The sequence below is a fragment of the Rhinopithecus bieti genome, unplaced genomic scaffold, assembly GCF_001698545.2.
Source record: "Rhinopithecus bieti isolate Rb0 unplaced genomic scaffold, ASM169854v2 scaffold_42745, whole genome shotgun sequence".
Classification (NCBI taxonomy): Eukaryota; Metazoa; Chordata; class Mammalia; order Primates; family Cercopithecidae; genus Rhinopithecus; species Rhinopithecus bieti.
This window is the reverse complement of record NW_016819184.1, coordinates 6,642,995-6,669,152: the sequence shown is the minus strand read 5'-3', so window position 1 is coordinate 6,669,152 and position 26,158 is coordinate 6,642,995. Positions and strand designations below refer to the sequence as shown.

The 26,158-nt window shown below is 41.2% G+C and overlaps 1 protein-coding gene across 1 annotated transcript in view; it reads left to right on the top strand.

Moving 5' to 3' along the window:
* BUB3 (BUB3 mitotic checkpoint protein) overlaps positions 1-25,871 on the top strand; it is a 43,969-nt gene extending 18,098 nt beyond the window's left edge. Inside the window, exons 8-9 of the mRNA XM_017858676.1 lie at positions 24,525-24,569; positions 25,293-25,871. Of these exons, the coding sequence (XP_017714165.1) occupies positions 24,525-24,543 (19 nt within the window). The 3' untranslated portion in view covers positions 24,544-24,569; positions 25,293-25,871. The remainder of the gene's footprint in view (positions 1-24,524; positions 24,570-25,292) is intronic.
* The last annotated feature ends 287 nt before the right edge of the window (positions 25,872-26,158 follow it).

Genomic DNA, 26,158 nt, shown 5'->3' with positions numbered 1-26,158 from the left:
CCACTTTGAGGGGATGCCCATAGCTATACTTAGAAGTCATCCCCTAGAGCAAGCTTGTCCAATTTGTTGTCCATGGGCCCCATGCTTCCCAGGATGACTTTTAAAGGGACCCAAAAAAAAATAAAAGGTTTTTTAAAAAATTGGAAATTTTTTTTTTTTTTTTTTTTTTTTTTGAGACAGTGTCGTTCTGTCGCCCAGGCTGGAGTGCAAGTGGCATGATCTCCGCTCACTGCAAGCTCCGCCTCTCGGGTTCAAGCGAGTCTCCTGCCTCAGCCACCCAAGTTGCTGGGATTACAGGCACCCACCATCATGCCCAGCTGATTTTTGTATTTTTTTTAGTAGAGACAGGGTTTCACCATGTTGACCAGGTTGGTCTTGAACTCCTGACCTCAGGTGATCTGCCCTCCTTGGTCTCCTAAAGTGCTGGGATTACAGGCACGAGCGACTACACCCACCTGTGACTTTGTTGTTGTTGTTGTTTTTTCAGCTCATCAGCTATTGTTAGTGTATTTTATGTGTAGCCCAAGACAATTCTTCCAATGTGGACCAGGGAAGCCAAAAGATTGGACACCCCTGCCCTAGAGCATCTGAAGCCTGGATACAAAAGAGCCTGTGGCTATGACTGACAGGATTCTGGCCATTAGGAATTCTGTGACATGGAGGGAAAACGGCCACTTCAAATTTGCACCCCCAGGTATCATGTGGGCAGGTGCTCCCTGTGGCTGGCGATAGTTGTGAGTGAGCCTTGCACGGACTTTCCCTCTATTGGCTGTTCCAGAGTGAGGGGCTGCAGGTGTCTACTTATGTACCTATGGCTAAGATGCTCCTGAGCAAGTGGGGGCCAGTTAGTATATATAATTTTTACAAAATTTGGATCATGTTACATAAATATCTTGCTTCATGCACTTAATATGAAATTTTGCCCATGATTTATTTTTTACCTTATTTTTAAGGGCCACCTAGTTAGTATTTGATTATTTGAACAACTATTTAGTGCCTGTGATGTGCCAGCCACTGCTAGATTCTGGGGTTCAAAACACTGACAGATGCTGTGATACCACAGCGTGGCCACATTTTGTTTTCAAGACCTTGGCCAACCTTTGGTCCTCACAGCCACTGCCCTGGTAGTAAGGGACTTAGTTAAGTTTGGTGACTGCTTGAAGTCTAAGATCAGCAAAGTGGCTAATGCAGGCACTGTGACAGTCTGAGCACTAGGAAAAGCAGTGTGGGTAGAAATTCCCTGTTTGAGAGCCTTCTGGTTATACTTTAAAAATAAGGGAGCCTAGCATCTTGTCAAATCTTTGAGCCCACTCAATTGAAGGGCCTGTCACTCATCCAGAATTGAATCTGCTAGTTTAACAGGTCAGGCAGTGTGATGTGACAGCGTGAATCTTAGAGTCCAGCCTTTGAACATGGCTTTGAATCCTGACTTTACTGCCTATTCAGGGGGCCACTAGCTAAGTTAATTTGTGAGCCTGGACAACATGGTGAAACCCATCTCTAGAAAAGATACAAAAATTAGCTGGATGTGGTAGTTCATAGCTACTCTGGAGGCTGAGGCAGGAGGATAACCTGAGCCTAGGAGATTGAGGTTGCAGTGAGCTGAAGCTGCACTACTGCACTCCAGCCTAGGTAATAGCAAGACCTTGTCTTGCTGAAAGGAAACTGCTGTAACTAGTCTTAATAGCATAAATCAGTACTTTCCCAAGTGAAAGATGGGCTACCCAGAGATATTTTAAAGACTGAGGTGGGGAAGTCAAAGGAGAGAAGAATCATGAAACTAGCACTGTGTTTGCTCCCCAGATGTCAACCTTGTCTTAATCTAAAAAATAAAATTTCTGAGCTGTAGTTTCCTCATCTGTAAAATGAAGATAATACCTAGATCATGGAGTTATGAACAAGTATGTTAAATATCAGCGTGTACCTGACACAGTCAGTAGAAAATATCTGCTCTCTTTGGATGAAAAATATTTAACACTTCACTCTCAGATATAATTATTAGCTGACTTTTTAGATTCTTTTTTCTTTTTCATAAGTTAATGTAGTTCTCAGATATCTATGGGATTTCTAGTTCTTAAATATGCCAGTATTTTTTTCTGTTAAAATGTTGGTGAACTATTTTAAACATTCAGAAAAACTCGGGATCATACCCGGAAACCCACTGTCCAGATTTTAAAATGTTTAATGTTTTTCCGTATTTTATCTCTTCATTTTAAAATAAAGTTTTTCAAATGCTTGAAGCCTCGTTTGTACCCCTCTTGCCCCATTTCCATTTTCCACTTTTCTTCAATGTTGTACCCATTTATTGCTTTTTTTTGCTTATGCAGTAGCCATATAAAATACGGGCTTTGTGTTTTTGCAAGTTTGTAGAAATGGTAACTGGTAACTGTTTCTATCCCAGAATAAGCCCACCCCCATTTAACATCCAGTGTGGTTAATAAGATAGGAAAGGGAAAGGGACAAAGCTACAGTCCATCACTGACCAGGAAACAACTTAGCAGCAGCAAGGTTGGGCAGGGGAGTGGCGGAGCTGAGAGCGCCCCCTCATCTGAGGTCAGCCACCATTTTTGTAGTGGAATGGCATTTGTCTCTGACTTGGTGAAAACTGCATAATCCCACAGAAGTTGTTCTTTTCCTCAGGAAACTATGTGAGCGTGTTAGTATTCAATAGATGAGGTGGATTAAAAACATCTGTGTTGACATCTGGGGAGCAAACACAGCGCTAGTTTCATGGTTCTTCTCTCCTTTGACTTCCCCACCTCAGTCTTTGAAATGTCTCTGGGTAGCCCATCTTTCACTTGGGAAAGTACTGATTTATGCTATTAAGACTAGTTACAGCAGTTTCCTTTCAGAATGGCACCCAGCTATGTTGCCTTTGGAACTAGCAGTAAGAGAAATGAAAGAAAGCTGCTGTACCGGTGGCTGCAAATACCAATTGGACCATTGAGTACAAAGGCACTTTCCCCTTGATCAGTGGTGTGTTGTAATGCTGCTTTCATTTTCGAAGGATGCCCATGGCACTTGTCCTGGGGTGGTTGTAGGGCACTTAGTTGGGAATCATTTTGTGTCCTGATGAAAAAAAATTGGAAGGTAAAAGCTAGACTGTACTGTGATTTATAGAGGGCTGTAATTGGGAGAACATGACGTGAGTTGGCCAGCCCATTTAATATAACTCATGATTTGGCAAATGATCTTCCGACTTATTTTAAATGAAAAGCAATTGGTTTTATTTTATTGCTTTTCCTTTTTATTCTGTTGTTTTGCTTTCCTTAAATACACCACTGGTATAACTTTCCAAATCACCTGACTTGAGTAGAAAAAAGGAAAATGAAATGTTTTACTGAGCTTGATTTTAGCAGGTGTCACATTTCAGTAATTGAAAGCTCATTTCCAATGGTTTACTTGATTAACTAATTTCCCAAGAAATATTCTTTCACCTCTGACCATATTAGCCAACTCTGTGCAGTTAACACAAACCTGAAGAAGCCATACAAATTATACCTACTGGTCTCAGAAGCACCTAAGTTTGCTTTTCCAATGTTGTAACGAAGTACCTTTCATCCCCTTTATAGGACTCTGTTATAGGCTATTGCAGTAATTTAAAACCTATGTACCTAGACTCCTGACCTTGTTATAACATCACTTTATAATTCTCAAAATACTTGGCTCTTGAAGATTTTCTTAGCACCAGCCATGTATTCTTAAAGAGCCCAGACAATTTGTCTTCAGTGTTATATTACCCTCCTCAGCTGCTAAGACCTAACATTCTCATTGAATTGTCTGACAAAAAATCCCTCAGTTCCTTCATCATTTCACAGGCTAACATGGCATTCAGTTATTAGCATTCTCCAGGTAAAGAAATACCCTTGCACGGAATAGTAGCAATGTATGCCTTCATCAAGCTTTGGATATAGAAGCAGCTCCTCTTGCTGGGTTCATAGTTAGTTCATCAAAATTGCTGGTGATGTGGAGAAACACAGCTTTCCATATGTGACTCTAGCATAAAGGTGATCATGGAAACGGAGGACAAGTATACCAATAAGCTTCTCAACACAATACCTTTTGTTGCTCCTGTTCATCAGGTGAACATTGACCTCAGTTGCTAGTAGACGTCTAGAATGGGCATTGTTTGTTGAGAGCTTGTTATTTGGTAGCTTGGCTTTCTGGTCCCTTTAGTTATACTAATATAATATATATTGTTAATTGAGTACTGTTAGAATGTGGAATTCACCTTTGCATTGCTTAACTTTGCAATAGGACATGCTATCTCCAAACATCCTGTACTTGCGTTGCCAACCATTACCCAGGGTTTTGCTTTTGTTTATTTGTTTGTTTGTTTATTTATTTTTGAGACAGAGTCTTGCTCTGTCGCCCAGGCTGGAGTGCAGTGGCATGATCTCGGCTCACTGCAAGCTCCGCCTCCCAGGTTCTTGCCATTCTCCTGCCTCAGCCTCCTGAGTAGCTGGGACTATAGGCGCCTGCCATCATGCCCGGCTGACTTTTTGCATTTTAAGTAGAGATGGGGTTTCACCGTGTTAGCTGGGCTGGTCTCGATCTTCTGACCTCGTGATCCACCCACCTTGGCCTCCCAAAGTGCTGGGATTACAGGCATGAGCCACGGCGCCCGGCCCAGGGTTTTGCTTTTGACTCAACTCTAAAGCTATTTAAAAGTTAGATCAATTGCATTTATATGGACTCCATTGACACACAATATGATAAATTGACATGATAGGAAAAAAATCAAATGAGATTACAGAGGATATCCTAACTCCTAAATTGTGAATTCTTTATAGATTTTAACACTTTGTTAATAGTAGTTGTGATATTTGACCTATATATTGAACAAGACCTCTGCGTGGAAGCACTTGACTAGCTGTCTGCATTACTGAGGTTGGACACATTTAATATTTCTAAGAAAACACTTTTTGGCTGAAAACAATAAATCAGTTTGATTTACCCAAGACCTCCCATTCAGAATAACCCTATGGAAACATGCAGGGAAACTAACCTATGTGGATGAACTGGGAAATAATTGGAGTAATGCAAAATTTAAATTTGAACTTTTAATTGGGTCAAGACAAAATTTTAATTTGGCCACTAGCCAAAACTTTAGCAAAGGTTTTCTTATTCACTTTTGACTCCAAAACAAATAGAGCTCAAGAAAACGTTTCTCTTTTGGGCCGTGTTTAGATTTCTTTGGCCAACATTCCTGATCAATTTCATCTTTTAATCTAAACTGGCTTCTCCCTGATTAGAGCTTAGTAAAATGGATGAGAAGAAGAAATAAGATTAAGGGAAGTTGTTTTTAATACCTGTTGCTATAAGCATCTAGTTATTGATTTGGAATTACGAGGACAGATATGCTTGTAAAAGGTCCTGCTTTTGGACAACTCAGGAGAACCTGGTAAGAGAAGGAAGAGGACTTGCTGGGCAGATTGACAGCTGTGCCAGAGTATGAGCCGATAAGATTTGTGGGTGGAATTGTCATTGCTTTTGTGAGACAGGGATTAATCTTTGTTTTTATTAGCTCTCCAAAAATAGAGATAAAGTTCAGGAATTGGAAACTGAAGAAATCAGTTTGAAACAGGCCTCCTCTGAGCTATTTTGAAACCTGCTGAATGTGGTTCTCTCAACCCTTTGGACATCCAGGAATTGATATCTAAAAAGCTTCTTAAGGCTCAGCCTCTTAACTGGATGCTGAGGGCCTCTGAGAAAACATGGAGTCATGGCTGTTCTAATGGAGTCATCCATCACTGCTAACTGCTTGCTGGAAAAAATAGGGGTCTTTCACAAGAGCCTCATAACCTTCAGGGATTAGAAGCCTGTGCCAGGCTGAATGTTACAGTGGCATGCCATTGAAGGTCTTCTCTTGACCACTGCTTACAGGTAATCATGAAGGTCTGTAATTCAGGGCATATGGTGTCTTCTCTTTTTGCTCTGTTTCTCTCTCACTTCTTTCTTTGTGTGTCCTTTCCTTCTTTCCTTCAATCAATAAACAGTAAAAGGCATTTGTGCACAGTTTGACTTAGGAAAATGTGGCTGGTGGGGTTTTGAAATAGTTGTTTGCTACTCCATTATGCCATTTGGTCCAGGTGGTGGTAGGTGGCAATGGATAAATGAGCCTGTTGGCATGCCCACAAGCCCAAGAGTTGGATCTGATCTAGCATGCATATGCCATGAAGGAATTGTGTCTTTTGAAGGCATGATGACACGGCCCATTTTACTTACAGTGCAGTGAAACCTTGAAACACACGTATTGTGGAGAGAATCTTCCAGGCAGCAGCTTAGGACATGCGCTTATCCTCACTTGTAGGCCCAGTTCAGGTTTATCTGAACATGGAGTTTCAGAAGATAGTAGGTATTTGGGGACACCACCAGGTGTTAAAATTGCATATTAATCAGGTGGTTACTGGGATACTGTATAGATTTTTCAAGTCTAGTAATTTTGGAGGGAAGAAGATGGGAAAATATTGTGAGTTTGTTCTTGAAATTTCCATTCTGAAATAAGACTTCATAAGAGAATGTAGGGTAGTGATAATAGCTTTGGGCTAGTTGTTAGGAGACATGTGGCTTGGGAGATCATGCTGGAAGACCTTGAGTTACCTTCTGACCATATCTCAGTCATGATTTTAATCACATCCTCAGCCATTTGAATTATTTAGTATCTTTTTGAGATTACATATTTTACTCCTAATTATATGACAAAGATATATACCATGAAATATTTATCATGTAATTATGATGAAAATGTGCAGTCTCCCCAAAGATGTGAATAATCACTTTAAGTATTCTATATTTAATTAAAGGAGTCTGGTGGACTGTGCTGGGTCAACTTGGTTAAGCTGAGAACTACATTTCCCAGCGTCCCCTTCCCTTTATGCTTCCGAGTTAGAGCTGGCCAAAAGGGGAACACACACAGACAGGGAAGGCTGAAGAAACATGGTGGCCATTTATCTTTGGGGTTTCTTGGCTGTCAGATGCAGTGATGGATGGTTGCAGAGGTGCCTGATAGAGTTTAACTTCTCTTTACTCGTTGGCTTTGCCCAAGGGCCTGCCACCAGATGCTTGGCTGCAGTCCCACAGGACATTAGCTACACAGCCTTTCCTCAGATCCTTTTTGCAGTTCTGTGGTGGCTAAATGTGCCTGACCTCTCTGACTGTGCTTGCCGAACCTCCAGCACCCCATCCAGACCTTCATGCCTCCCCCACAGCTCCTCCCACAACTACAAGGTCAGATTCCTATAATAAAGCCCTATTCCATGAGCTCCTGGAACTCTGCTTCCCTGTCTGAACCCTGACTGGATACAAGGAGTAAGAGAGTTACAGGCAAGTGTGAACGAAGTCTGTTCAAAAGGGCTTTCGTTCTTTCAAAGCCTTTTGCTTTTAAAGTTGTTGTGAAGGGCAAATGTTTAGAGGTGGATGAAGGTGCTAAAACCCTTCAGCTCCTGTGGTCTCTAGAACATAATGAGAGTCTTTTTCATATGAAGATGATCCTTCTGACCTTCCACCATTTCTGAAGGTGGATTTGTGCTGATCAGACAAATTCAGATTTGTGAAACCTAGAACAGAATGAATACTCACCGCACATCTATTTCTGTCCTTCATCCCTTTGTCTCTCTTTCCCTCTTATATGACCCTTATGCTTTTAGGACTTGTGGGGATTTTTTATTAGAGGTGCAGGTTTTAGCTAGACCAGGAATACAGGAAATCCAAGCCCTTGACCTCACTCAGGAACATGCCTTAATGTGCTTAGCTCACCAACCACCACAGTATCCACTTTGTGGATCACATTTTGTTTTCCTAAAAGATTCATTCATTTGTCCATCCATCCATCCATCCATCCATCCATCCATCCATCCATCATCCATTCACCCATCCACCCATTCATTCATCTCTTGAACCTAACATTTCTGACTTAGTCTTGGACATAGCATTGAGTTTAGGAAGCTGGGCTCTATAGTAGAACTATCAGGCTTGAATGCAGGTGCTGTAACTCCCTAGCTATGGGATTTTGGATCATTATTTAACTTCTGAGCCTTGTGTTCTTACTCTTTAAGTCATGATGATAACAGTGCCTATTGCATAGGGTTGTTATATGCATTAGGTGAGATAGCAGATATGAAGTGATTAACCCTATGCACAATGTTAATTGCTGTTATTGTTATTATTCAAAGATGAATCACATGTGACCTTTGCCTTCAAGAAACGTATAGTTTACTGGGATGGGACAGGCATATAAATCAGCCAAGTGGCCTGAGGCTTAGAGGAAGGAGGCATCAGTTAGTGCCACTTAGAAAGAAGCCCTCTTTTCCTGACCGTGAAAGGGATGTGAATAAGCAAACACATTAGAATAAGTTCCAAAGTCGCCCAAAGTCATTTCCAGTTCCCTCATATGTCATTTCCTTTGAGTTGTCATACATTTTTGTATTTGCTTCTTCCCCTTTATGTAAGCAGGCATTTTCTCTCTTAAGCCTAGAGATATTGGAGTTTTAGTGGATGAACATTACGTAGATACATATAAAATGTAAATACTTTGCATAATCATTGTGAAAATCATTGTTAAGGAAAAAGTTTCCCAAGCTATCGCTTTGCCACCATAATCTCTGCACTGGGGCTCTTTCAGTCCTGGACTAAGCCCCTTTTTGGGGATGGTACCCAAAGCCACAGAACTATGTACATGACCCCTCTCCACCCCCAACACCTCCCTAATATATTTTAGTGGACACCAGATGGATACTTGACTCAAGGGCATTTGATTTCCTGGTTGGCCTGAAGATAGTGACCTTGGACTTCTGTTGTCCTTCTCAAGAAAGGTGAGCTGGATCAACTGGAATTCATTCCTAGGGCACTAAAGAGACTGAACCCATTGGTAGTGGTCTTTGCAGCTAGGTGGAGGATCCTGTGGATATGGGCGCTGGGGAAGCCACTTCTTGTCCACATGCAAGCAGGTGAGAAAGTTGAGAAGGGAGCAGAGGTGTGCATTGAGGAGCAGAGACCATGAGGCCCCTGAGAAATGGAGGTCTTACCTTCACTGAGACTTGGTCTAGAGATACGTTTTGTAATGGCATCTAGGCTATATTTTCTAGTACACATCCTGCATACCTAACTTTGTTGGGTATACAGAAACATACCCTTTGTTGGGAAACATACTTTTGGTTGGGTATGCAGATCCTGTAGAACTGGGATACAATTCTACAGGATCACTTGTAGGGCTTTTTTCTCTTCTGCATCGTAGTTAAAGATCAATTGGCTAAAAATTGACAAATGTGATCTAATTAAACTGAAGAGCTCTGCACAGCAAAAGAAACTATCATTAGTGAACAGGCAACCTACTTTTGCCATCTATCCATCTGACAAAGGGCTAATATCCGGACTCTACAAAGAACTTAAACAAATTTACAAGAAAAAACAACCCCATCAAAAAGTAGGTGAAGGATATGAACAGACACCTCTCAAAAGAAGACATTTATGAGGCCAAAAAACATGTGAAAAAAAGCTCATCATCACTGGTCATTAGAGAAATGCAAATCAAAACCACAATGAGATACCTCTCATGTCAGTTAGAATGGCAATCATTAAAAAGTCAGAAAACAACAGATGCTGGAGAGGATGTGGAGAAACAGGAACGATTTTACACTGTTGGTGGGAGTGTAAATTAGTTCAACCATTGTGGAAAGATAGTATGGCAATTCCTCAAGGATCTAGAACGCAGAAATGCCATGACGGCGGACAGCAATCCCATTATGGATATAAGCCCAAAGGATTATATACTCATTCTAGCTGATAAAAGACATAATGGCAATGTATGTTATTGTGGTACCTGTTTGCAAAGGAAGAACTTGAACATCAACCCAGATGGGCCATTCATGATAGACTAATACAAGGAAATGTGGCACATATTACCATGGAATATTATGGGGTCAGGGCCATAAAAAAGGAGAATTCATGTCCTTTGCAGGGACATGGATGAAGCTGGAAACCTCCTTCTCAAGCAAACTTAACAAGGAACAGAAAACCAAACAACCCACCTTTTCTCACTCATGAAGTGGGAGTTGAAACAATGAGAAAAGCATGGACAAGGGAGGGGAACATCACCACACCAGCGGGCTTGTTTGAGGGGTGGGGGTTAGGGGGAGGGATAGGCATTGGAGAAATACCTAATGTAGATGCGATGGGTTGATGGGTGCAGGCAACCCAACCAATGGCACAACGATATCTGTGTAACAAATCTGGCATGTTTTGCACATGATCCCAGAACTTAAAGTATAAAATAATAAAAAATTAATTGGGGCTATTAAATCACCAGATATAGGGCTATTCCCGTTTAAGTTTGGAGCTTTTATTTTTGGAGGTACAAACCTAACCCAAATTTCTGTGATGTTTGTAAGGGCAATCCAATCTTGCGCCTCCAGCATTTAATGTGTCGGCCAACAGTCAAAGAGGACGCAGTGGTGTTGGGGCTCTGCATGTTCGCCACTGGGAGAAGAATTTTGTCAATAAACTGGAAGGCAACAAGTTCATAGTGAGAACGGCAGCATGACTTATGAAGACCCTCTTCAGGGAAAGGCTCCCATTTTCTGAGCATGTGGGTGCTGTCTCAAGTGAGGCAAAGTGGAGCTTGCACTGAACGGTTTTACCAGAAAGAAATCGAAGCAGCACAAAGAAGCTCTGAAGCGTATGACTTGTAGAAGTGGAAAATTCCCAATCAGGGCAGCCCGCCATGGCTCGATCTTAGCTTATGCCAGTGATTAGCTAATGTTATTCTGGGCAAATTTTCGTAAAGTCCTAGGGCTTCCAGCTGGGCCTCATTTGTTAAAAGAAAAACCAGAAATGTTGTTGGAGGATTAAATGAAATTTTACATATTACATCCCAGTGATAAACTGGCATATATGATAACTCAATAGGCAGGCTAATTATTGATTATCTTCTAAAAATATTATGCCTAGTATCTATATATAAATACAATTTAAATATATTAAATATATATGTAATTTATGTATACATACTAGCCATTATATGTGTTTCAAAATAATATATATGGCATATATATCGATACCTTCAAAAGAATGTATAGTGTTTTGTATGTATAATAAATATATCTTCAAAAGCAGTATATATATTTTATAGGTGTGTATATATATACATATATATATATTCCTTTTGAAGATGATCTTTGGCCAAAGAAGCCAAAAAATAAATAAAAATTTCTATTTTTTTTGGGGGGGGTATAGAAATGTCATGTTATTCTGTAACATTAGATTCTTAGGGCATTCATTAAATCTAATACTCTTCCTAATGGGACAGAACTTTTTATTTCAGGCAGTGCATTATGTAACTACATCTTCCTCATTTCCATTTTATTCTCCAGTCTCTTTCAAAACATAAATTGAGTTATAAACTCTGAACTGCTAATGTGGGAGTGGAAGCCCACCTCTGAGGATGCCTACAGTGCTGTGTAGTATTAATAAAGTCCCTGCTACTGCAATGAGATGCCACCTCACACCCATTAGGATAGCCATTATTAAAATTCCAGAAAACAGCAAGTGTGGGCAAGGATGTGGAGAGATTGGAACTCCTGTGCACTGCTAGTAGGATTGTAAAATGGTGCGGTCTCTACGTAAGGCAGTATAGTGGTTTCTCAAAAAATGAAACAGAATTACCATATGATCCAGCAAGTCTGCCTCTGGGTATATACCTAAAGGATTTGAGAGCAGGGACTTGAAGAGATGCTTGTACACTCATCTTCATACAGCATTATTCACAATAGCCAAAAGATAGAAACAACTCAAGTGCTCATCAATGGATGAATAAATAAAGAAAATGTGGTGTATACACACAATGGAATATTAGCCTTTAAAGAAGGGAACTCCTGACATGCTACAACATGGATGAACCCCCTCAGAACAGTATGCTAAGTGAAATAAGCTAGATGTGAAAAGACAAATACTGTATGATTCCACTTATGTGAAGTGTCTAGAGTAATCAAATTCATACAGAGAGTAAAACGGTGGTTGCCAGAGGCTGGGAAAAGGGTGGATTTGGGGAGTTATTGCTTAATGAGTACAGAATTTCTGTTTGGGAAGATGAAAAAGTTGTGGAGTGGATGGTGATGATGGTTGCACAACTATGTGAATGTACTTAATGCCACTGAAATGTACACTTAAAAATGGTTAAAGTAATATATTTTATGTACATTTTAACCCACACATCTTAGCAAAGTGTTCAGCACACAGTCTGAATAAACACTGGCTGCCTTAAAAAAAAAAAGCGGGGGGGGGGCCTCTTGGGTTTGCATTGTTATGCCCTGGAGGTATAGCCTCATGACCAAGGTTTGACTGATTTCATTTCCACCTGGATCCACCTAGTCTTACCCCATAGCAAGCAAAATGTGGCTTTGCAGAAATGTAGCAGAGGCAAAAAAGAGTGTCCTTTCCAATTCTTGCTGGATTCTTGCTTGTCTTTCCGATTATTTCACCTTCTTTTTTTGTTGTTGTTGTTGAGATGGAGTCTCGCTCTGTTGCCCAGGCTGGCGTGCAGTGGCGCCATCTCGTCTCATTGCAACCTCCATCTCCTGGGTTCAAGCAATTCTCCTACCTCAGCCTCCCGAGTAGCTGGAATTACAGGAGCCCGCCACCACACCCATCTAATTTCTGCATTTTTAGTAGAGACAGGGTTTCACCACATTGGCTAGGACGGCCTCGAACTCCTGACCTCAGGTTTTCCACCCACCTTGGCCTCCCAAAGTTCTGGGATTACAGGCGTGAGCCACCACATCCAGCCTCAATTCTTCCACCTTCTTTAGGTTTATTCTTTTATTCTCTTACTGACTTCTTAAGCTGAATGCAATACTCACTAATTCTCAATCTTTCTCATTTAAAAATAAATTTATATAAAGTTACACATTTACTTTTAAATATGCCCTTTACTATATCTCACACTTTTTTTTTTTTTTAAGCAACAGGGTCTTGCTCTGTCACCCAAGTGAAAGTCCAGTGGTGTGATCATTGCTCACTGTAGCCTCCACCTCTTGGGCTCAAGTGATCTTCCCACCTCAGCCTCCTAAGTAGCTGGGATTACAGGTGCACACCACCATGCCCGACTAATTAAAAAAAAATTTTTTTTTTAATCTGTAGAGACAAGGTCTCACTATGTTGCCAAGGCTGGTCTCAAACTCCTGGACCCAAACAATCCTTCCCCATTAGCTCTCCCAAAGTGCTGAGGTTACAGGTGTGAGCTACCATGCCTGGCCCATCTCAAAAGTTTTGATGTGAGATATTTCATAATTATTTGGTTCTACATATTTATAATTTCCACTGAGATTTCCTCTTTTACCATAAATTACTGAGATATATATTTTTAAGTTTACAAACATGTGGGCTATTTTTTATTGCTCATTTATAACTTAATGGCAGTGTAGTCAGAGTCATCTGAATGATATCAATTTTTGTGATTTGTTAAGTTTTCCATTGTAACACAATTTTATAAATGGCTTATAATACATCTGCAAATAACTTTATTTGTTAGGTACAATGTTGTGACTTTTTATATTCATTAGATTGTTAATTGTGTTATTCTGTTATCTTATGTTCTTATTAAATTTTGACCTACATTATCTATCAATTTTCTGATATGTTAAGATCTCTCATTATGTTGATTGGTCAGTTTCTGCTTTAAATTCTGTTCTTGCTTTATGTAATTTGTACTTGTTTTGCTTTAATATTTTTAATGTGTGTAATGAATTATATTATTTTGAGGCTGTGTTATTAGTCACATACAAGTTTATAATTATTAATAATTATTATATCCTCTAGGTGAATTTTTTCCTTTATTATTACAAAGTATGCCTCTTCATCCCTACTAATACATTTTGCTTTGCATATCATCTGATGCAATATTCTGTGAGCTTTATTTTGGTTAATATTTGCATGTGATATATATTTATGTTTTATTATTTTCAGTCTTTCTTGTGGGTTTTAGGTGTGTCTATTTTTTTTTTTTTTTTTTTGAGATGGAATCTCACTCTGTTGCCCAGTCTGAAGTGCAGTGGCATGATCTTGGCTCACTGCAACCTCCTCCTCCTGCATTCAAGCAATTCTCCTGCCTCAGCCTCCCTAGTAGCTGGGATTACAGGTGCATGCCACCACATCTGGCTAGTTTTTGTATTTTTAGTAGAGATGGGGTTTCAACATGTTGGCCAGGCTGGTCTCGAACTCCTGACCTTAAGTGATCTGTCTGCCTTGTCCTCCCAAAATGCTGGGATTACAGGTGTGAGCCACCATGCTTGGCCAGGTGTGTCTATTTTAAGCATCATATAGCTAGATTAAAAATGCAAATGCAGTATAATAATTTCAGTCTTTAAATAGGTGGATTTAATCCATTTAGATTTCTTTGTGATTAGTAATGTATATGAGTTTATTTCTTCAGTTCTGCTGCCTTATTTAGGTATTTTTACTTACAATGCTTTTGTTTTCTCTTTCTTCCTCCTCTGCCTTTTGTTGGATTGATAGTTTTTCATATTTCTCCCCTCTTCACCACCTCACTTCTGGCTTGAAAGCTATAGATTGCTAGTTACCTTTAAAGTATTATCCCTCATAATTAACTGTCTATTTTCCACCAAACTCTGTAGTTATTCAATAATTCTAGCTTCTTTCCAATAGTAACAGTCATTTCTCACATGTTACCTACTCACAGAACACTCCTTTTAACAGTCTTATAATTGCTATTTATAGTTTTATTTTTCTTCAATTTTAAAATATCAAAGTTAGCTATTTTTATAGTTCAGCAGTTAATTACTTATATTAATATACTATGTGTGTATGTGTGTGTGTATATATCTCTGCCAATAGTTGCTTTTTACCTTTGAGTTACTTTTTTTCTTGCTGAAATATATCCTTTAGTAATTTTTTGTTTTGTGTGTTTTGTAATGAGAATCTGAGTATGTTTTTGTATTCCAGATAATGTCCTTATTTTGTCCTCACTCTCAAAAGATAGTTTAGCTGGATATGAATTCTAGGTTGACAGTTAATTTTCTCTCTGCATACTTTTTGTACATCTGTACTTCCTGTTGAGAAGTCTGCGTGAGCCTAACTATGTTCCTTTAGAAGCCATCTTTCTTTCCCTCTGTGTGTTCGTTAGGGTTTGCTCAAGAAAGAGAATCAATAAAATAATGTGTGTGTGTATGTATACATACATACATATATGCAGTTATACATACACATACATGCATATATATGTATAAAGATATTTATTGTAAAGAATTAGCTCATGCAACATGGAGACTTGGCAAGTCTAAAATTTGATAGAGGAGACTGGAGAATCAGGAAAGAGTTGCAGTTCAAATCCAAATGTAGTCTGGTGGTAAACAAGGAATAGCCAATGTTGCAAATGAAGTCTGAAGGCAGTCCTACTGGCAGAATTCTCTCTTGCTTGGGGAAGGTCAGCCCTTTGTTCTGTTCGGGTCTTCAGCAGATTGGATGAGCCCCCACCCATATTATGGAGAGCAATTTGCTTTACTCAAAGTTGATTTAAATGTAAATCTCATCTAAAAACACCCTCACAGAAACATCTAGAATAATTTCCAAATGTCTAGGTATCCTCGCCCAGCAAAGTTGACACATAAAAGTAGCCATAGCACTCTGGAAGCTAAAATTGTCTTTTTATTCTTTGTATTCTGGAATTTCATTGTGATATGTCTAGTTGTGGATTTATTTTCATATATTCTTGCTTAGTACTGAAAATGTAATATACACCTTCAGTTCTTAAAGATTTTCAGCATTTATATTTCTGAATAGTGTTTCCCCACCAGTCCCTACATTCTCTTGTTCTGGTATTCCTGCTTGGTGAATGTTGGAACCTTATAGTTCTTCCTCCATGTCTCTTAATTGCTCTTCCATATTTTAGTTTTGTTTTCTCTCCATGCTATGTTCTGGATGAGGTCCTCAGAACTCTCTGCAATTTACTAATTCTCTCTTTGTGTCTAATCCAGAATTTATTTCACCTAGTAAGTTTTCAAAAAAATTCTTGGATTTCTGTTTTATTTCATATCCACCTCTTCTTGTTTTACATTTGCTTATTTTTGATACATAATTTCTTGAATTTTTTTTTGTTTGTTTGTTTGAGATAGAGTTTCGCTCTTGGCTGCCCAGCCTGCCCAGTTGCCCAGGCCGGAGTCCAATGGTGTGATCTCAGCTCACCACAACCTCCACCTCCTGAGTTCAAGTGATTCTCCTGCCTCAGCCTCCTGAGTAGCTGGGATTACATGCATGTGCCACCACCCCCGGCTAATTATGTATTTTTAGTAGAGATGGGGTTTCTCCATGTTGGTCAGGCTGGTCTCGAACTCCCAACCTCAGGTGATCCGCCCACCTTGGCATCCCAAAGTACTCAGATTACAGGTGTGAGTCACCATGCCCGGCCTTTTGAATTGTTTTCAATGAAGTTGTACATTCATTTACCTCCTTGAATATTTTAAACATAAATGAAGGCTTTGGTACATGGAGCTATAAAATTTTAATTTCGTCTAGGGTAAATATATATTTCAATTTTGATTTTGAGAGCTGACTTACAATTTTGATTTCCAGGCTTTATTTTTTGAGACAGGGTCTTGTTCTGTTGTCCAGGCTGAAATGCAATGGTGTGATCATAGCTCACTGCAGCCTCGACCTCCTGGACTCAGGCAATCTTCCCACATCTGGAGTAGCTACAACTGCAGCTGTGGTGGTAAACTCCCTGCCACCGCTTCCTGCTTCCGGCCCCAGAGATCAGCTCTTTAAGTCCACAGAAATGTTTGTTTTTTACTTTGGCATGTGACTGTGTCTTTTTTGTTTTCTCTTATGATTTAGCTGTCATTGCTGTGGTGTTTGGAGCAGAGAGGGATCAATGTGAGCTTATTGTGTCAACTTGACTGGCTAACTCATGATCAAAAATTTTTGCTTTACTAATGTCACAAGATAGATGGTCTGATGGGAAACAATTAGAAAATAAAAATAAAAGAAACAATTAGAAAGTAAAAACTTCTTTTATTGGTAAGCAATTGATATTGCTTACATTGAGACAATAAACATTGGTTGTGTTTGCAAATCTTAGTCCAGATGGACCTTCTTTCAGAATTTGTTCTACTCTCACTACCAGTATGATCATCAGGTCAGGAGAAAGTATCACTGGTCTTGGCAGTCGGTGGCAGGATGACTTTGCCCTGATCATTTCAAGTTTTGGTATGAAATGGAGATTGTGTCATCCTTATCTACCTCATTGGCGAGAACATGTGTGAAAGCTCTTTGAAATACATTGGGATGTTATAGTATGGTGAGTGCTATTACTAACGCTCCTTGTTTATACTCATGGGAGAGGACAGCATTGTGTGGCCCAGGGAAATAGTTTTGGAAGCAGGTGGATCTGTGTTTTGATTCTGGGTTTCCCTTATTCGTTGTGTGATCTTGGCAGGCAAGTCAGTTAACCTGACTCATCATGAAATAATATAATACTGTGTTCTTTTTTTATCCATTTACCTGGGATGGGACGTTGGCTTCCTCTTTGTTTCTTATCACCCAAGCACTTCATTAGTGCAGTGCCAGGTTCCATCTCGGAGTTAAATGAGGAGACCTAAAATGCCCAGGGCACTTTGCCCATTATCAATCTTAAATGTGGTTTCTTTTTCCAGGGCTTTATCTATGTGAAGCTGTTCTCGTAATTGCCTTTCATTATTTCTTTTTATTTCTTGGGTATAGGGCCCTGGAACTTGAAAGTGGTTCTGAGGGACATGTCCAAGGGCCCAGGGAGACCAGAGGAATAGATCAATCTCAGCTATCTCCTGTCCTAACTCTCCTGCCTTCTCTGCCCACCATCTCCAACCATCCCAAGGGCAGGTGTTTGTGATGAGCACAACTATGGTGCTGGCACTTTGTCATCTCTTCTTACTATCATAGTTACATGTACTGGACCAGGAAGGAATGCATTTAGACTTCGGAACCTCTGTGAGGGGATGGAGAATTCAGATGAGGTGTGGTAAGTAGGAATGTCATTCCTGCCCTGCTGAGAGGTGACTGTGATTGACATATATGAATCTGGACTTGGCAACAAGGGACTCGAACAGGGAGCTCTGAGGCCTTGGCTGGTTTTAGCTTCCTCATTGCTGAAAAGGGGTGTTGCTGTTGATGGTGGCGTGAAGTCCATGGCTGAGGGAATGGCACTTGTTGTTGCTCTGGCTGCACCTGTTCCAGGGAAGGCCCTGGTCCTCATGCAGCGGTGGGGATTAGTGGCTCTTTGTTGGGTCTCAGGGCAGGATATCTCAGGATGATACTGCAGTCCCTTCCCTGACTCATTTCTTCTTTAAAGTGGCCTCTTGAGAGCCTTCTTTGGCCATCTGCTAAGAATCTGACCAATACCAATTCCTTTCTGAATTTTACTTGCTCTAAAAGTCAAGAAACTAAGATGGAGTGACCAGTATCAATATACTTGCCTTTTCTGGTTTCTGGGTGAAGAAAGATTAGCATTGCTGGAAGGTGAGATGGTTATATTAAATTCATTGCTTCCATGCTAAATCTTGACAAATATTAAAAGCAAAGGGAAAAGGGGGAGGTGATCCCAACTCAAGCCTGGAAGATTTTGAATGGCTAGAAAATCATAGCATTAAGACACAATAAACATCAATCTCCAGGTATGTTATAATTTTATTTTTTTAAGATAACACTGAATGACTGTAACTGCTTTTGTATTGGAGCAGGGAAGCCGTACCCGAACTTGAAAATCTTTCATCTGTTATCCCTAATGCATACTCACAAGCACATCGCAGTCTTGAGGAAGTACAATTAAAAAGGGGGTAATCCTTTTTTCAAGTCCTCAGGTTTAATTTTCCTGATTATGGTAGATTATGAGTCCTTCTGGGTCTTGGTCTCCAAGAGAGACAGCGCCTTCCCTTCAGTCCCTTTCAACAGTTGTTTATGGCAGTTTCAGCCTCTTTCTGCCTCTCGGAGGCTCTTTATTTTTAAAGCAAGGCAGACAAGGCCTAAAATTATTCCATTAAAGAGGGGCAATTTTTGTAATGGGACTTAGAGTGCTTTGCAGAAGTGCAGGCAAGTTTCTTCAATATCCTGAGCATTATTCGCTCATTTAGTTAAATGATGTTTCTAATTCCCTGGTAATTACGTGTAATGAGGCACTTTTTCTCTTCTTGATGAGACTTTAGCTTAATATGAGATGGCGTATTTTTTTCTTTTTTTTTTTCCATGGGGATAATTACCCCTTCCCAGGAAAAGCAGGGTTTGTTGTGCAGAATATAGCAAATTATTTTATTTCCTGCCATCTTGACTGCCAGTAAATTATAAAATTAAGTTTCAGTGGCGCATTAGCACCATTTTGGAAAAGGCTCAAGACTCCATTTTTTCTTTTCTTTCTTTCTTTTCTTTTCTCTTTCTTTCTTTCTTTTTCTCTCAATTCATGTACTGCTGTCCTCTGGGACTGTAGAGGCTATTATTCATAGAACAGATACTTTTTTCCTGCCAATTCCTAGTATTCAGATGTATTGAAGCAGCAACATAGGTTTAATTTTTCAGGATTATATCCAGTGTAGAATGTTCTTATAAGCATCTTTGTGTTCAGGTAGTTATCATCATAAAGTTAAGTAATATGTCCCCTCTTTTCTCTGGTCTCCTCTCTCTCCTCCTTTGGATGTCAACTTACTTATTTTTGTGCAATGCTTTAATTAGGTGCAAAGCAACTAAATTTGAATCACATGAAGGTGGTGACACCAACTCTTAAAAGGCAAGAAACTCTGTTAATATAGTCACTCTACTTAACTCTGTTGTTAAAAAACAAATTTAAAGAGAAGAGAAAAAAATATGGGGAGGGCACCATTTAATTAAGGACAATGTCATGCCTAACTTTGGTTTTCTGGATTTAGTTATTTTTACCAGTTTTAAGAATTATATGTTTGTGTGTGTGTTTGTGCCAATGCACACTTCTACCATTTTTTATTTTTGTGTGTGCAGAAGAAACATTTCTTTGGAAGAAGCAGCCTAATGAGATGGAAAGAGGAAAAGAGAGCTTTAGCCGGGGAGCCAGGGGGCTGGAGTTGTAGGGTAGACTCCATTTACTCCCAACTGACTGTGTGCTTTGGGCAAGACAACCTTTTTGAGCTTCACTTCCCTCCTGTTTAAATGCATGAGTCGCAGCAGAGGATCTCTAGTCTTCAGAAACTTAAAAGGTCTTCCTATCAGTTACCAAAAGAACCATGTGTTGGGGTTATAGCAAAGTAAGCCCAGATTTAAAGTTTGTGGTTGGATTGTTGTTGTCATTTTGTGCTCCCCACCACCTGCTCTATCATCCCTTGTGAAGATGCTGGTTTCCAGGGGTCCAGGTGCCGCCATCTCCTGTCTTGCTGATGGTCTTATGGTTCCTGTTTGGGTTCTACTAAACTTCCAGGCCTGGAAAGTTGGGAGATGCCGCCAGTGCCCTGTCCACATAGGATCAGTGTTTCAGGTGTGAGTAAACCAGGGTCATTCGCTGCAGAGGGAGATGCCACCCAGTCCCCTGTCCACACAGGGTCTGTGTTTCAGGTGTGAGTGAACTGGGGTCCTTCACTGCAGAGGGAGATGCCACCCAGTGCCCTGTCCACCCAGGACCAGTTTCAGGTGTGAGTGAACTGGGATGTCCTGTCCACACAGGGCTGGTGTTTCAGGTGTGAATGAACTGGGGTCCTTCACTGCAGCCCTCAGTTTCCCTTGAGTCATGGGTAGCCTAATATTTTCCTTTTCTTGAGGGTAGCCGGAGAATTCTTTTGTTTGTTTGCACATTTGAAATCAACAGCAGTGTTCTGAAAATAATACTGTCCTTTTCAGACAAATGGTAAGAGACTGATGTGAGCTGATTTCTTCATGTTTGGGGAATGGGGGATGTTTACCAAAATGACAAGTCTTTCTCACTTGTATAATTAGCCTGCAATAAAAACCTTCCATCTGGAGTTTTATTTTAAGAAACTGCTGTTTGGAATAATTCTGTTATAGGATAGTTATGTTGGTCGCTTCACTTTTTCATTTAGGATCACCGAGGAGGCTCATGCCTGCTTCCTGATGGGTCCTCCATAGGCCTAGCTCCAGGCACGTGCCTTCTCAGCTCAGCACCATGTAGGAGCTCCATGCTGACCACATCACAGTGTAAACTCTGAATCTCAGCGTGGACCAGAGGTGGGCCCAGAGTCAGATGGATTCAGGTCTGAGTCTTAGATCTGCCGTTCACAGATTCTGTGATCTTGGGCAAGTTGCTTATCTTTTCTGAGCCTGTTTTCTCATCTTAAAAATGAGCATCACAATAATACCTCATCAAGTAAAATAAGATACACGTAAGGCACAGAGCTTGGGACTTAACTGCTGAGTAATGTGAACTGCTAGTATTATTATTGCTGTTGTTAGGATTGCTACCTCACCTTCTACTGCTTGCCTAGAGGTATGTGTGCCACATCCCAGCCACTGGTCCTTAACTCATCCCGGGCTCTCCTGTCCTTGTGCCTCTGTTGATACAGGTTTCTCTGCCCAGCATATTTTCCCTTTCTCAATTCCCCTGCCATTCATTCATTCATCTCCATTCATTTATTCATCTCCATTCATTTATTCATCAAATACTTATGGAGAGCATCCATGATGTGCTAGTCCTGTTGGCCTGTTGGGCTCATCTCAGACACAGCTTTGGTGACTGTCCTAGTGGGAAAGGCCCTCTGTATCCCCCACAGGCCCGCAGGCCCATGCTTTGCTGTGGCCACATATAACATACAGGGCCCTCTCTCAGTCACTCCTGTTCTCCTCTTTTCCACATTGGTCCTAGTACAGCATCTCCCATGGAGAAGCTATGTGAACAGAGACTGAATTGAGGGAAATCACTTTTGGAATCCCAGCCCTCTCCTCAGGCCCCGGTGGAGCATGATCTGTGCTGTGGATGAAGTCTGTTGGCACAGCGAGTCCCTGGGATGGAACCTGCACTCACTGCTTGACCCATGGCTGGGTGAGTGGCGAAGCGGTCAGCACAAGCTTCTAGCCCAGGCTTCCCTCTTAGCAGCATGTGGCCTTGGGCATGTCACAGAGTCTCCCTGCCCTCTCCCCCATTTTCTCTTCTGTCAACTGAGCATAACTGATGCTACAATCTCACTGACAGATGGTGAGTGAGGACAGAGTGAGTGGGCATGTGAGGCACTTAGCTCCATGCGTAGCTCACCGATGTTGGCCGCTCTTGTTATCATTACAATGATGATTATTAGCCTTTCTACGTGAGAGATTCTCAAACCTGGCTGCTACCCATGAGAATCATGTGGACAGCCCTTAAACAAAGATTCCTGGGCTACCCCTTGATCTTCTGCATCACAACGGCCAAGATGGAGTCCGGGAAGGTGTTAGCTACATGCTTTTAGGATGACTCTGATGCCCAACCTGGGAACCCACAAGGGGCATACTCCCGGCATGGGCAGTGTCTGTGTTTAGTGAGTCCAAATACTGCCCTGTTGAATAAAGAAGTGTACTCTGTACTGGGTTGAATAGTGTCCCCTCCCAAAATTCCTGTCCACCTGGAATCCATGAATGTAACCTTATTTGGAAATAGGGTTTTTGCAGATATAATCAAGTTAAGATGAGGTCATGCTGGAATAAGGTGAACCATAAATTCAATGTAACTGGGCATCCTTATAAGAAAAGGGGAACTTTGTACACAGAAACAGACATAGATGGAAGTTGGTCATTTGCCTATGGAGGCAGAGATTGGAGTGATGCTGCCACAAGCCAAGGAGCAGCTACCAGAAGCTGAAATAGTCAAGGATGAGTCCTTCTCTAGAGGCTCTGGGAGGGGCAGACTTCTGACCTCCAGAACTGCGAGAGAATACGTTCCTATCGTTTGCACTCCTCAAGTTGGGGACGATTTGTTATGGCAGCCCTAGGAAATGAATACAGGCTGCAAGTCACCTTCCAAGAATCCTGCGTTGAGGCAAAAACTCTGCTGATAGGGCTCACTTTGTGAATAGTTGACATGATTCCAGCTTTATAAACACCAATTCAAATCTTAGAAGAGAATTTTCCCCTTTGGGCAAAACGGGTGTTGACGTATTTTTAAAAATGGGACTTAAATGCTGAGGATATAGGGCACCTCTGGCCCATATGGGACTAGCTGAGTCCCAGGTCTTCTGTCTGCCCAGTCAGGCCTGAGCATGTGCAGGGAGGAGGCCGACAACTGTCTGGGCAGATGCACACCTCCATTTGTGTATTGCTACCTTTCCAGAGCCTCAGGGATGCTCGGTGGACACCTCACAGGAGGCGAGATTGATGGAGCAGGTTCTAGTCTTAGCTGTCTTCTTCCTTCCAGAAGGTTCCTGGACAAGTCATCTGATCTCGTGGAACCCAAGTTTCTCCACCTCTAAATGGAACACACTAAATTGTTATGAGTGAGCATCAAAGGAAATCAAGAGTGTGTGATTTAGCTCTGCATGCAACGGGCTCTCGAGATAATTTTCATTACAGTTATTTTGACTCCAGTTTGGTGAGTCGACTACCCCAGGTTTTGAAATGAACACAGGGAAGCAGAATGCGTGTTGTAATCCCAGGCTACAATTCTGGAGCCTTTATTGAAGGAGAAGACATTTTTTATTGTAAGAATGAAAAACGGAAGGCGGGGAGCCTATGTGGCATGGAGTTCAAGAAATGGAGCAGCTGGCCCCTGGCAATCGGAAGGCCCACAGCAGATTCTGCAAACCTCTCTGGAGTTTCTGCTTGAGTTCCTGTTTGCTGCTGTGAGCCCCTCACTCTCTTTTTGCTGAGACACCTTCACCATGGCTCAGGGGCCACGTGCTATTCCTCAGGTGGCTGAGGAGGGCAGAGACCGAGGGAGTTGGTGAAAAGGAGAGGGCTGGAAAATTCCTCTTAGCATAAGAATAAACAGTGATTTGAATATTCAGTCGTGAGGGTTATAAATAACTGTGAGTTTTCATTGACGTGTAAGCGGTGATACATTTTGTACAATAATTAGTTATTTGATTACTTTTGTTTTAGCCTGAAGTAGAGGACAATTGACAAATGTGAATACCTCTGAGACTGATGGGGCGCAGTAAACTAACTTTATTTATTACAAAATGCAATTTTATTAATATGAATTGACAGTAATTAATTTGCTAGTGTTGATGTTGTTAATAATTGCATGTAATTTATGAAATATTCATGCTAGAGCAGAATGAAATAATGCATAGGTCCTCTGGCTTGTTTGTTAAGTCTGTGAATATTTCAACAAAGCCTTTCTAATTCAATGTATTCATAGTACAGTGGTTTGAAATCCCACAAAATTACCAAAAATATTTTAATTTCTTATTTGAGTGTTTCTTAACTTGACTTCCAGGCATGTCCAGGGATACTGTGTTTATACTGCAGGGCACCATGAAACTTCCTGAAATTAAATGGAGGAGGTATTTTCTTGAGAGCCTCCCCCAGAAGATTAAGTACCAGTGCATTGTCTAACTTAATCTTCATAAAATCTCCAAAAATACTTTATTCCCATTTCATAGATACGGAAATCAAGGCTGAAGAGATGTCATCGTTGCTGGTCCCACGTAAGTTGAAGTGTCAGAGGTAAGAATCAACTCTGTCCTCTGGCTTCTAAATCCAGGACCCATGGAGTAAAATCTAATTTTGCCTTTACTCCAATTTTTTTTTTTTTTTTTTTTCTGAATGGAAGTATGGACTGTTTCCCTCTCCTAATTCAGTTTGGCCCTCTTGTTCCTAGAAAAGGATTGTAATTAGAGGGCATCACAATTGAATTCAGCTAATGTGATCAGCAACATGGGGGCCCCGCTGGAGCCTGTGGTCAGGCTCTGTGGAGGCGCTTCAGTCTGCTGTCTTGCTTTGGAGACCCCCTCCCCACTCTGAGGGCTGCAGGCCAGTGGCCAGGAGGTGGCTGTATTTAGGAAGAGGCAGCTGTGAGGTGCTGGCACATGCTCTAAACCCCCTAAGAATTCAGGTCTCCGTTCCTAACTCCAGGGCTGACTTCCTGGGCCTGCACTGTGTTTCCGGGCTGAGAAGGGCTCCACATTTGGTTCAGTGCTCTAGTGTCACCAATCCTTAGTAACTTTTGAACAAGGACCCTACATTTTCAAGTTCCCTGGCCCCGCAAATTATGTAGTCACTTCTCTCTTCCCTCTGGGACTCTAAGAAGTTATTTCGCTTCTCTGAGCCTCAGCTCTTCATCTGGGAAATGGGGACGAGATGTTTTACTCTCTCAGGTTCTAGAGGGCGATGAATGAACGCACGCCCAAAATGCCTTTTACATTCTGCAGCCCGGGGCCAACGCCAGGGGTTTGTTTCAGAGTGTTGTCTTCCAGTGAGAGCTGCAGAAGGACCACCACAGGAGCCTGAGTGTCCAGAGCTCTTTCTCAGCCCCTTTGACCCGCATCCCAGGGCAGAGGCATCGAAAAAAGACCTAAGTCCACATATAATCCAAGGCAATAAATGTGCTCCACATTCTTGGCTGGGGGTCTGGGAGGTTAGCACCGAAGCCATCGCATGGGAAGGTGTAAGGTTTGAGAAAGCACCACCATTACCTGTGTGTTTTCACCCCCCAGGCATGTTCCCTATTTGTTTTGAGAAGAAAATGAAAGAAAAAATTTTCTGCACAAAGTTTCCAACTGGCAAACATTTTTCCAGCTGTGAGACCTTGGACACATTTTCATCTCAGAGCTGTTTCTTCTTTTGTAAAATGATGTAATAATTGCAGTTATCTCCCTGGGCTGTGGCGGGTATTAGATACGAAAATGCAAGTAGAACTCACAGAGATTGGCCTATCAGAAGCACTCAGTAACAGTTAGCTTTGCTTTGTTTTCTTCTTGTGATTGTCATTCTTTAATAAAATTTATGCTGCTCACAGAGCTCTGTCATTTATTTATGTTTTTGAGACAGGGTCTTGCTCTATCCCTCAGGGTGGAGGGCAGTGGTGTGGTCATGCTTCATTGCAGCCTCTGTTTCCTGGACTCAAGCAATCCTCCCATCTCAGCCTCCCAAGTAATTGGGATTACAGTAGTGCACTGTAACATCTGGCTAATTTTTGTATTTTTTTGTGTGGAGACGGGGTTTTGCCATGTTGCCCAGGCTGGTCTTTAACGCCTGAGCAATCCCCATGTCTCGGCCTCGCACAGTGTTGGGATTA